The 13,349-nt window shown below is 37.7% G+C and overlaps 1 protein-coding gene across 7 annotated transcripts in view; it reads left to right on the plus strand.

Annotated features, from left to right (window-relative positions):
- The window catches only part of FAM135A (family with sequence similarity 135 member A), a 133,033-nt gene that overhangs the window by 37,738 nt on the left and 81,946 nt on the right, over positions 1 to 13,349 (plus strand). For 6 of the 7 annotated variants that reach the window (XM_077162193.1, XM_077162194.1, XM_077162199.1 and 3 more), the window contains 2 exons: positions 12,501 to 12,640; positions 12,750 to 12,820. In XM_077162193.1, coding sequence (XP_077018308.1) covers positions 12,501 to 12,640; positions 12,750 to 12,820 — 211 coding nt within the window. The remainder of the gene's footprint in view (positions 1 to 12,500; positions 12,641 to 12,749; positions 12,821 to 13,349) is intronic. The other variant, XM_077162198.1, reaches the window with a different exon arrangement.

Consider the following 13,349-nt stretch of genomic DNA (forward strand, 5'->3'; position numbering starts at 1 on the left):
TGATGTATGAGTAAAACTGTTTAAAAGTGAAGAGAGAGATACAGGTGCTGGAGAAAATGTGAAGAAAGAGATTGTGCTGGTTTGAAAGGATGTATGGACCCTAGAAAAGCATGTTTTAATCAAAATCCCATTTCATAAAGGTAGAATAATCCCTATTCAATACTGTATGTTTGAAACTGTAATCAGATCATCTCCTTGGGTGATGCGATTTAGTCAAGAGTGGATGTTAAGCTGGATTAGGTGACAACATGTCTCCACCCATTTGGGTGGGTCTTGATAAATTTCTGGAGTCCTATAAAAGAGGAAACATTTTGGAGAAAGGAGATTCAGAGAGAGCAGAGAAGAACGACATATCCATGAGAAGCAGGGAGCCCACAAGCCAGTGACCTTTGGAGATGAAGAAGGAAAATGCCTCCCAGGGAGCTTCATGAAAAAGGAAGCCAGGAGAGAAAGTAGCAGAAGACGCTGCGTTCGCCATGTGCCCTTCCAGCCAAAAGAGAAACTGTGACTGTTTGCCAGGTGCCTTTCCAGATGAGAGAGAAACCCTGAATATCGTCAGCCTTCTTGAAGCAAGGTATCTTTCCCTGGATGCCTTTGATTGGACATTTCTAAAGACTTGTTTTAATTGGACATTTTCTCAGCCTTAGAACTGTAGACTAGCAACTTATTAAATTCCCCTTTTTAAAAACCATTCTGATTCTGGTGTATTACATTCCAGCAGCTAGCAAACTAGAACAGAGGTGTACCTTTTCACTGTCGGTAGGAAAGCTGAGAGGTGCAGCCCCTCCAGAGGGCAGTGTGCTGGTTCCACAGGAGGCTAGGGGTGGGGTTGCCATGTGATCCTGCAACCACATTGCTAAGTGTATAATTGGAGGAACTAGGAGTGAAGACATGAATGGATATTTGCATATTGGTGTTCATGGTGGCAGTGTTCAGATTTGCACTAGATGGAGGTAGCCTTAGAGAACATCTACTGAAGAATGGTAGGGAAACTGTGGTATATACATACAATGGACTATTGTGGAGCTGCAAGGAGGAATGAAGTTGTGAAACCTGCAAAGAGGCAAATGAACCTTGAGGACAGTATGTTGAGTGAAATAAGTCAAAAACCAAAAAGAAATATTTTCATGTCTCACTCATGGATTAACTATAATATACAAACTCAGAGAATTGAAATAGAGCATAAGTTATCAGGTTAAGGCCTATTGTTAAGATTCCTAGATTGTAAGCTCTCACAGCAGTCATATCTATTCCAGAGTTGTAACTCTTATTTCTAAATTGTGAGAAGCTGAGCTATTTTTGTATAACTTAGTTGTTACACCTGGAACTTTGGGTATTTGTGTGACACCTGAAACTTAAGAGTTAGAGCTCTTTAGCTATGAAAGTCAGCATTACCCCATACAGTAACTGTTTTAAAAAACTGGAAAAAGTGATCAGACTTCAGACATTGTCTGTATTTTAGAACCACTACACCTACTTTTTAAAAAAAATTTTATTGTGTAACATATATACAAAGCAAAGAAAGAAAAAAGCAATCATTTTCAAAGCACTCTGCAACAAGTAGTTACAGGGCAGATCCCGGAGTTTGTCATAGGCTACCATACCATAGTCTTAGATTTTTCCTTCTAGCTGCTCCAGAACATTGGAGGCTAGAAGGAGTAAATACTTTTTCTTAACATGGGCAGTCACTGGGAAACAAACCAGAGTCTACGGCATGGCAGGCAAGAACTCCACCACTGAGCCACCATTGCCTACCCAGTAAATACTTTTTTATCACCACAATCGACTTTTTTGAAACTTACCCCTGCAAAGGAGAAAAACTAAGCCTGTTTATAATTATACCTGAGAGTCACCCCCAGAGAACCCCTTTTATTGCTCAGATGTGGCTTATCTCTCAAAGCTAAATCAGCAGGTGGCTATCACTGCCATTCACCCTGTGCAGGACATGACTTCCAGGGGTATAATTGTCCTTGGCAATGTGGGACATGACTCCAGGGGGTGAGCCAGAACACTGCATCATGAGATTGAGAAAGACTTCTTTACCAAAAGGGCAAAGAGAGAAATGAGACAAAGTAAAGTTTCAGTGGCTGAGAAATTTCAAATAGAGTCAAGAGGTCATGCTTATACAGTATATAGATATCCCTTTTTTAGTTTTTAGTGTATTAGAATAGCTAGAAGGAAAAACCTGAAACTGTTGAACTGTATTCCAGTAGCCTTGTTTCTTGAAGACGATTGTATAACTATATAGCTTTTATAGTGTAACCATGTGATTGTGGAAACCTTGTTGGCTGACACTGCTTTTATCCAGGGTCTGGACAGATGAGTGAAAAAATACGGACAAAAAATTATACAGGGGAATGGATAAAAGGTAAAAAAAAGAAAAAATTGGGTAGATTGCAATGCTTGTGATCAATGAAAGGGAGGGGAAAGGGGTGGAGAATGTATGGGTTTTTTTCTTTTTTCTTTTTATTTCTTTTTCTGGAGTGATGCAAATATTCTAAAAATGATCATAGTGTAGGTCATTTAAACAGTCCAAACACAGGGAGCCCAGAATAAGAATGAGAGCTATCCTGTATAGCTTAATGTAATACCTGGATACATCCCAGGGTATATTGAGCAGATAATCAAAAAGTATTGGCAAAGTCCCTTGAGGGACGGGAGAAAAATTTTGGAGCTATTAAACTTTACCATCAGGGAATCCCCTGATACTGTGTACACATTATGGACACCCAAATCAATAGGCCAAACCCTTGATCTTGAGCCTTACTCTTGTGAAGCTTATGTAAGTAGCAGAGAAGCTTAGCCTACCTATAGGTATGCCTAAGAGTTACTTCTGAAGGTCCTCTTTTTTTGTTCAGATGTGGCCTCACTCTCTCTAAGCTCAACTTGCAAGTGAAACTATTGTGCCCCCCCAACATGGGACATGACATCCGGGGATGAAGATCTCCCTGGTGGTGTGGGAGATGACTCCTGGGGATGAGCCTGGTCCTGGCACTGTGGGATCAGCAATTCCATCCTGATGAAAAGGGGGGGGAGAAGTGCAACAAATAAGTTATCAGTGGCTGAGAGAGTTCAAATAGAGTTGAGAGACTACACTGGAGGTCACTTTTTTGCATGCTTTGATTAGACGTTGCTACCTTGCCAACCTCAACCAAAACCATTCCTGCCAATCCTAAAGAATATCCCAGGGCATTGTACAAAGATTCCATGCACTGGAGTAACTTTCCAGAAATCTGCAACCTCCAGATGGGTCCCTGGACCAGATAAGTCCTGAAATGCAGAGGGGCCAGTTCTTCTAGAACATCAACTAGTTCCATCCCCCTATCCCATATAGGGGATAGATAGCCCCTTGCAAAATGAAAAAGTTAGAATAGGCATAGCCCAAATACCCCTAAAGAGTGGGGAGAGATCAAAGGTAATGGTGGAGTTATACAGAGAAAGTCAGGTTCAATAAATGAGTATGAGTGCTGAATCATTATACTGATATTTCTGCTCCAGTAGCCTGGAGCAACTAGAAATAAAAACCTGAAACTGTAGAATTGTAACCCATACCTAACTCTGAAATCTGTTCTACAACCAACTGTTGTGATGTACTTTGAAATTTATTATTTTATGTATATTTGTTATTTAAAGAGAAGGAGGAGCATAACAGAGAAGATAGGATTTAACAAATGAGTATGACTGCTGAATCATTACATTGATATTTCTGTTGGTCTCAGTATCTTGGAGCAGCTAGAAGAGAAAATGAAAAATTGTGGAAGTGTAACCCAAACTTTAAAATCTGTTCTATTACTACTTGTTAAATTGTACTTGGAAATTTATTGCTTTTTTGTGTATGTTATATTTCACAATAAAAAAGTTAAAAAATAATCATAGTGATGAATGTACAACTATGTGATGAAAACTAGTTCAACTGACAACTCTCCATTTCTAATATTGATAGTATTACTTAAAAGGAAACATTTAATTTTGTGTTTTTAAGTAACCATCAGTCCATTTTTTTGATTAAAAATGATTTTTGTCCAAATAATGCAGATAAGGTTAAAAGCTCATTTAATCCAGAAGGCTTGTAGTGTAAACCACAGTTCATTCTCTAAATGAAACTACTTTTTAAAAAAAATTTTAAACACTTATTATAGTAACATATATACAAAACATGATTTTCCATTTTAACTACTTTTATGTGTACAATTCAGTGATTTGGTTGCATTCATAGTATTGTGATTCCATCACCACCATCATTACCAAAATTTTTCCATCACCCCGAACAGAAACTGTACCCATTATGTTTAAATCCCCATTCTCTACCCCCATGTCCCTGTTAACTTATAATATACTTTGTCTCTGGATTGCTTATTCTAGGTATTTTACTTAGCATGATGTCTTATGATTTATTCATGTTGCATCATGTATCAGAATTTCATCCCTTAGATGAAACCACTTCTAACTATTTCTCTACTCTTGATGGTTGCCTTTATATAGAAATTGTCAATAGATTTTATGTTACGGTAAAATACAATCTGTCTCCGGAGCTGTTTGTATATATCATGGTCGTTTCCAGAAACTTCAGGTATTTATGTGACACCTGAAACTCAGAGTAAGAGCTCTGAAGCTATGAAAGTCAGCGGTACCCCATACAGGAACTGTTTTAAAAGTTGAAAAAGTGATCAGACTTTGAGTAGAGATGTGAATAAAGCTGACCTGGATAGGACTAAGGTATATCAGAATACAGGTAAAGGATGATATCATCCATATTTTAAAACTTCAGCTTTCTTGTGAGTCTAAAGGGAAAGATATTTATTGGGTTCAGAATTTATATTTTGGGTAGTGGATTTCCAGAGCTGGGGCACTGGGGTACTGAAGGTAGTGGTGCGTGTGCTGGGCTCAGATTGTGGGCAAGCCAAGGGGCCAGAAACATTGTCTGAGGGGCACTATGCACCAGGCAGCAGGGGCCAAAAGAAGAAGAGGAGGTGCCCAGATCCAAAGTGCCAGGCAGAAGCCTTCAGCCTATAGTTTGCTTAGTGCATTTCCTAATTTAACTTGCATGGTCAGTTCAGTTGAACACTATGAACTGAATCTTGAATTCAGTTCATGGAATCTTGAATAGAATGTGAGAACTTGTTGGTTGGTCCAGGTTAGTGTGATGCCCTCATGTATCCCAGGGTAATTTGGGCAGTGAGTAAAGAAATATTTTCAAGGTCCCTATGCCAGTTTTTAAGGATTTATGTACCCTAGAAAAGCCATGTTTTAATCCTAATCGGTCTTGTGGGAGCAAGTTTCTTCTAATCCCTATTCAGTACTGTAGACTGGAAACTTGATTAGCTTATCTCCATGGAGACATGGCTCAATTGTAGGTATTAGACTTGATGAAATGGAGACGTGTCTCCACCCATTCTGTGTGGCTCTTGATTAGTTTACTGGAATCCATAAAAGAGGAGACATTTTGGAGAGAGTTCCATTTGAGAACAAGGAGAGAGTCGCAGAACCAGGACAGAATGATGAGAGAACCACAGAGTCCACCAGCCAGCAACCTTTAGAGATGAAGAAGGAGACCACCGCCAGGGCGCTTCATGAAGCCAGAGGCCTGGAAAGGAAGCTAGTAGACGTCACCACGCCTTTCTAGTGGAGAGAGAAACCCTGAACTTCATCGGCCTTTTTTAAGTGAAGGTAACCTCTTGTTGGTGCTTAATTTGGACATTTTTATAGACTTGCTTTAATTGAGACATTTTCTCAGCCTTAGAACTGTAAACTGGCAACTGATTAAATTCCCTTTTTTAAAAGCCATTCCATTTCTGGGATATTGCATTCTGGAAGCTAGCAAACTAGAACAGTTCCCTTAGGGGACTGAGGAGAAAGGAGGAAATAGTCAAGTTACCCGTTCGGAGAATTTCTGATATTTTTGCAAGCATTGAGGACAACCAAGGCGATAGGCTGAGCCCTCGATCTTGGGGTTTGCCCCTGTGAAATTTATTCTTGCAAAAGTTAGGCTAAGCCTACTTAAAATTAGGACTAAGAGTCACCCCAAAGAACCTCTTTTGTGGCTTAGATGTGACCTCTCCTCTAAGTGAACTTGGCAGTGAACTCACTGCCCTCCCTCCCTACATGAGACATGACTCCCAGAAGTTTAAATCTCCGTGGCAGTGTGGAACAGAAATCCCAGGATGAGCTGGCACCTGGCATCAAGGGGTTGAGAAAGCCTTCTTAACCAGAATGGGGAAGAGAGAAATGAGGCAAAATGAGGTTTCAGTGGCTGAGAGAGTTCAGAATCGAGAGATTATCCTGGGGGTTATGCTTACATATTATATAGATATGCCTTTTTAGTTTATGGTGTGTTGGAGTGGCTGGAGGGAAGTACCTGAAACTGTTGAGCTGTGTCCCAGTAGCCTTTATTCTTGAAGATGATTGTATTAAGATATAACTTTTAAAATGTGACTGTGGGATTGTGAACACCTTGTGTCTGTTGCTCCTTTTATCCATGGTATGGACATATGAGAAAAAAAATGAATATGAATAAATAAAGGAAGGAAGGAAGGGGGTGTTCTAGTTTGCTAGCTGCCAGAATGCAATATACCAGAAACGGAATGGTTTCTTAAAAGGGGAATTTAATAAGTTGCTAGTTTACAGTTCTAAGGCCGAGAAACTGTCCCAATTAAAGCATGTCTATAGAAATGTCCAATCAAAGGTATCCATCCAGGGAAAGATACCTTGGTCAAGAAGGCCGATGAAGTTCAGGGTTTCTCTCTTGAGTGAGAAGGCACATGGTGAACACAGGGCTTGTCTCTCAGCTGAAAGGGCACATGGCAAACATGGCATCATCTGCTAGCTTTCTCTCCTGGCTTCTGATTTCATGAAGCTCCCTGGGAGGCGTTTTCCTTCTTCATCTCCAAAGGTCACTGGCTCGTGGACTCTCTGCTTCGTGGTGCTGCAGCATTCTCTGCTCTCTCTGAATCTCTTCCTTTCTCCAGAATGTTTCCTGTTTTATAGGACTCCAGAAACTCACCAAGACCTACCCAAATGGGTGGATATATGTCGTCGCCTAATCCATTTTAACAACCACTCTTGATTAAATCACATCTCCAGGGAGATGATCTGATTACAGTTTCAAACATACAGTATTGAATAGGGATTATTCTGCCTTTAATGAAATGGAATTTAGATTAAAACATGGCTTTTCTAGGGGACATACATCATTCCAAACCAGCACAGGGGACAAAGGGTAAAATAAATTGGATAGATGTAAATACTAGTAGTGAGAGGTAGGAGTGAGGTGTGTGTATGTATGAGTTTTTTCTTTTTTGTTGTTTTCTTTTTTGTTTCTTTTTCTGGAATGGTGCAAGTATTCTAAAAAATGATCATAGTAATGGATACACAGCTATGTGATGTTATTGTGAACTGTTGATACACCATGTGTTGTGTTGTACACCATGTATGGAATCTGTGTGTATGAAGATTTATCAAGAAAAGTATATAAAAACAATACAATCTGTTTTACCTTATACCACTTCCACCCTCCCTATCCCTCTACCTTTTAAAAGAGACGCTGTTATTCTCATCTTTTTCCCTGATAGTGTCTGTAGATTCAAACATTGTATTTAAAGTTCTTTTTCCCATTTCAGAAACCATAGAAAGACCCTCATTTTACAAAATAGGACATAAGCATTCTCCCATCTTTTTTTCAATTTTTTTCTCTCTTTCCCCTCCCCACCTTTGTTAAATAAATCCTCTCTTTTACATTCTCAAGTGTGCTGACATTCAACTTTGGTTAAAATCAGCTGTGCTTTATTTATGGGCTGATTCCAAAAGTTGAAAGTCAAGTAAATGGCATTTTGTATTATTGTAACAGAGTGAAAGAAAGGGTTTATAAAATTGAAACTACTATCAGCCTAAAGTAGGAGAATCTCAAGTTGCTAGGGAGGCAATTAAGACAGGTCTTATTACCATTTTGGTATCGTTCTGGGTCACCTGTTATATGGTACATAAAATACATCTTACATATTTTAGAGACAGTAATCTCAAAAAATGCGGCTGTGATATAGTTCACAGAGCAGTGAGTCAGAATTAGGAGACTGGCATCCTTTTATGTGACTTTGGAAAGCTCAACCTCTCTGAGCCTCAGTTTTTCCTCTGTGACATCTGTTACCTGCTTCTGAAGGTTGTCATGCATTAAATAAGTTAAGTGAAAGTACTTAACAATCATATAGGATTGTGTGTGTGTGTGTGTGTGTGTGTGTATATATATATGTATATATATATATAAAGTGTTTTTATTGGCCTTATGTAATATAAGAAAAATGGTAAGCAGTCCATTTCTGAGTTGTTCACCGTGCTGGAAACCATATAATGTTGTAGAGAACTGAAATGTATAATAAAGTTAATTTGGTATTTTCTAATGCTGTTTATAATTACTATTATGTAGCATAATAATTAAGTACATAGGTTAGCATTCATGTTAATGAGTAAATTTAATATTATTTTTAAAATAATAATGTTATTTCTGGAATAAGAAGTATGACTTAGGATGACCAGGGACAACTAGGAAAAACTGAAGGGGTGCAGAAGTATTTATGAGGGCTCACAAAAGATCCCTGAATTAATAATTTATCAGGGAAACTCAAGTATCTGGACTTGGATTTCTCTGCCTGTGAAACAAGTTTAATCTGGTAGAAAGTATTTGAATTTGGACATACTAGTTTCAAGTTTTACTCTGCCATTCAGCTTTATGATCTGAAGCAATTTATTCAGCCTCTCTGAGCCTTTCTTAATCAGTGAAGTGGGAATAATCCCTGTCTCACAGTGTGCTTGTAAAGATTAAATTAGAAAATTGCGTGAATTTTCTGGTGCACTACTTTAATGAAGTACTCAGTTCTTCCTTCCCTTCCTTTCTGTCTTAATTTGTTCTACATGTTAAAAAGAAACAAGGTGGTACTCTAGGATCTCATACTCAGCAGACATACAGCTCACGACAGAGGAAATCTACTGGCAGCCACTTACCTTTTCTTTTCAGTTTTCAAAAAATAGACTTATTTACAGGCAGGTTAGCTGGTTGGTATGGTTTAACTTTTTTATGCCTTCATTAGGTCTGTTCTTCCTCAATGAGTTATTCCTTATTAGTATATTATAGGAGTTCTGTGATGTATGTAAGAGTGAACTGCACACGTGTTTGTCAGTGAGAGGCAACGTGACATAGAGCACAGGCTTTGAAGCACACATCTGTGGTATTTATTTTCTGGGTAAAATATTTAAGTTATTAATATATCAATATATTAAGATAATAATTAAGACTGGGTATCTATAAAATGGATATATTAATCCCTACTATATAAGGTTGCTAGAAGGATTAGTAAAAATAAATCTAAAGCAAAGTACCCAGTACATAGTACGTGCTCAATAGTTGATAGCTAATGATAGTAATGATAGTAGTAAGACTGCCATTTATGAGTAGAAAAAGGAAGCACAGAAATTCACTGTGTCTTTAGTGGGGGAGGTCTGACTACTAAAAAAATATGTTCTCTACTTTGATAGAAGTTTCACAACTAGATAAGCATTTGGGCTAATAAGAAATCAATCCAGGTTGATGAGCTAGGTATGAACACTGATAGAGAGGGAAAAAAGAATCTGTCAAGGTCTTGATAAATTCCTTGAGATAAAGGATAAAAATGTTTAAATACATGGCTATTGAAATCACCAAGAGTGATGGCTAGAATACTTTGGAGGAAATGACCTTGAATTAGGAAATAAAATCTTCAAGAACTTAAAGCTCCCAGGAGTTTCAAAAGACTGCAAAAATAAGGGGTGATGAGAGTGTTAATATCTGGTCACATGAGATTAGAGTTAATGTTTGCAGTGGTTTTAGAGAGGAGAGGTGTAGAATGCTTGAAAACATCAGTAAGGAACAAAGAAGCTCCAGATCCAATAGGAGAAAAAGTGTAGAAGAGGAAATAGTCCTCCAAGTTTGAGAGGACTACACTGAAGCACCATCCTCAGGCAAGAGCAATAGGGAAACCTTCACTTTTTGAAGCAGCAGATTCTAGTTTTGCATTATCTCAGTGCTTAAAAAATAAAATAAAACTACTTTCCATTGAGATGAATTTCTTCCCCTTCTTAATTTTCCTCTAATATATACTGAAGTTGAGTTTCTAGTCTACTTGGTTTCCCTTCATCTATAAGTATATATATAGAAACAGTCACAAACTTGCAGAAAAGTTGTAAATACAGTAGTACTAGAGAACTTTTTTCCAGAACCACATAAGAGTAATTTGTTAACATGATGCTCCATCCTCCCTAAATGTTTTAGTATGTATTTCTACAAAAAAGAATACTCTCTTACAAAATTCCAAAGTAATCATCAAAACAGGCAGTTAACATTGATACATTACTACTAGCTTGTCCTTAGCCCAATTTGTTTTGCTAGTCGTATCGATAATGTCCCTTTATCTTAAAAGGATCTAGCTCAAAGTCAAGCGTTATGATTAGTTGCATCTCTAGTCTCCTTCAGTCTGGAACTATTCCTCAGTCTTTGTTTGACTTTCATGAACATGACACTTTTGAAGACTACTACATGTCCCTCAGTTTGCATTGGTGTGAGATTTCCCCATGATTGGATTTAGATTATGCATCTTTGACAAGAATATCTCAGAAATGATGCTGTATTTTTCTCAGTGTCCTACTAATTGACACATGATTCTGTTTGATCCCACTACTGATGATGTTAACTGGGATCCTTTGATTAAGGTGGTGTCTACTAGACTTCTCCACTATAAAGCATCCTGTTCCTTATCAAACTTCTGATTTCTTCATTCACATATTTATTTATATCCATATGGATTCATGGTTTTCTGTTTTATTCAACAGATGCTAATTCATTACTGTCATAAATTATTATGATACTCAGGTCATCCCAGATAATGACATGGGGAGCCTCTATAAGCTGGCTTCTATGTCCTTTTTTATTTTTGGGGTTCATGGTCCGGGAATCAAACCTGCGTCTCCCACATAGGCATGTCCTTTTGATGTGACCCCCTTGTTCTTTGAGTACTTCCATATTTTCTGGCATGAAAAAAATGTTTTGAATTTATCTTATACTGTCTGTACCCCAACTCTGAAATTATCCATTGCTTCAAAAGCCCTGGCTCCTGTTAATGAAGAATAATATTTGAAACCAGAGATTTGTGGTTTTGCTGCTCCCAGGACCTTTGAACAGAGCTAGGGAGTACATTACATGCATGAATGTACATACATTATGTATACACACACATATATGAATTTGCATAATCTTTATCCATCTATATGGCGAAAGCCATGAGTACACATCAACACCTCCAATTCCAGTCAAATACCATTGGATTCATTCTATATATTTCCTTTCCATATTTGTGTCTTCCTTCTCTGATAGTAGATTTGGCTCCTATTACCCTTAATGTATTTTCTTATTTGATGATTCCTTTATATGTACAAGTTTTCCATCTTTGCTTCTTTTCCTTCACAGATGCACTCCTCACATCAATTAGACTCGTATACTTCATGCCTGATCACTCCCCTGGGTGGATGCCCTCTTCACCCCACTGGAACTCATTAAGTCCTTGTGCTTGGAAGTTCTTCTGCATAATGTTCTTCTCACCTCCATTTGACTCAAATGACTGTGCCATACTGTGGCTACCCATGCATAACCTATGTGGAAAACTTCATTGCACCCTGCACCAGTTTATACTTCTGCACAAATACCCTTCTCAACCAACTTGGGCTTCATCTCACCCAGGCTTAGGTGCCCTTTCATGAAGTTGCCTTCCTTATCTTGCTTAGACTCCTAATACTCTGCTCTAAACCACCTCTCCACTTAGATTTCCCTCCTTACCCTGCCCAGGTTCTGACATCCCACGACAGCCTTGCCCTCCTCACACCACATGGGCTCTAGTGTCAGGCCAGCATGCCATGTGAGCACTCTCTTCTCTCCGGTTGGACTCTTGGCATCCTACTCTGGCTCTATTTTTCACAGATGCCCACCTTGCTTGATCCTTGCTTTGGGATTAAATAATTATACAAGGGAAGAAGAGGAAGAGGGAGTTCTCCTGGCATACCTTTGTTTCCCCTTCTCTAGTCTAAATATCCCCAGTTTCTTCAACTGTTTCTAATATGTTATTTGTAGAGGATAGAGTAATAAGACCATGATATTAAGGGGTATGTGAAAAACTAAATTGCTTTCTTCTGTGGTATTCAGATCAATTGTTTACTCTAAAATATCTACCTTGAGATTCCCTCACTTACCTTTTCAGATTGAGATGTCATACAACAGTTCTATACTGGTTATAATGTATTTACTCATTTTTTTTTTAATCATAGAGAATTATAAAGTTTCAGAGATGCTCTAATACTGCTATATAAAATGATATATAATGCATTAGAGTAATATAATCAAATTTATAGGATTTTAAAATTAAAGTATTGATTTATTTGTATTATGTATTTCTTTTTGCCTGTCAAATTACATATCTTATGTGTTTTAGGTATGACTTTAGCCTTTCCAGCTTCAGTTCATGATTCTCTGATTTGCAGTAAAACATTTCAAATTCTGTACAAAAATGAGGAAGTTGTTTTAAATGATGTTATGATCTTCAAAGTTAAAATGTTATTGGATGAAAAAAAGGTAAATATCCTTTCATATAAATATGAACAAGTTTTTTTTGTAAAACCTCAAGGCATATTTCTAACTACAAAATTTTCAAAATGTATCTTATTTTGTAATTTCTCTTCAGATTGAAGAAACCCTTGAGGAAATGAATTTTCTGTTAACATTGGATCTGCATTTCACAGATGGAGATTATTCGTAAGTAGGCTAATCAAACAATTTAAAAATCTTTAGTTATTCATGATTTTATATTAGTATTATCTCCTCCATTTTCTTCTTAGAATCCAGCCTGTCCTCTTTTTTATTTTGAACTAGTACTATCTTCTGGGAGAGTCTCATGAGCATGTCTAGGCCTACTTTTCCATGCACATGCTGATTCCATGAACTCCAGATAGCAAATTCAGACAAGTTAAGGAAATATGGAACCCTTTCCTCTATTCTAGGAAATACACTATTGATATAATACCACTGCCATGAGGCATTTAAATATAATTGAGCTCTTTTCCACTGTATTCCTAACTATCTTTTTTAGTTACATGATTGATACCTCTTTTAGGTGGGACTTTTCTAAGAGTTGTCAAGACTGATGACTCAGACTTGCCAGTTGTTTCCAGTTCATTCATTTTTAGAGCCTTTGAGGATTTGGGGACTGGCTGTCTTGAATTTGCCCACACTTGAACACACAGCTACGAATTTTAAGGACAAATTTTATTCATTTAAAATAAAA

Source organism: Tamandua tetradactyla, chromosome 5, assembly GCF_023851605.1.
Source record: "Tamandua tetradactyla isolate mTamTet1 chromosome 5, mTamTet1.pri, whole genome shotgun sequence".
NCBI lineage: Eukaryota > Metazoa > Chordata > Mammalia > Pilosa > Myrmecophagidae > Tamandua > Tamandua tetradactyla.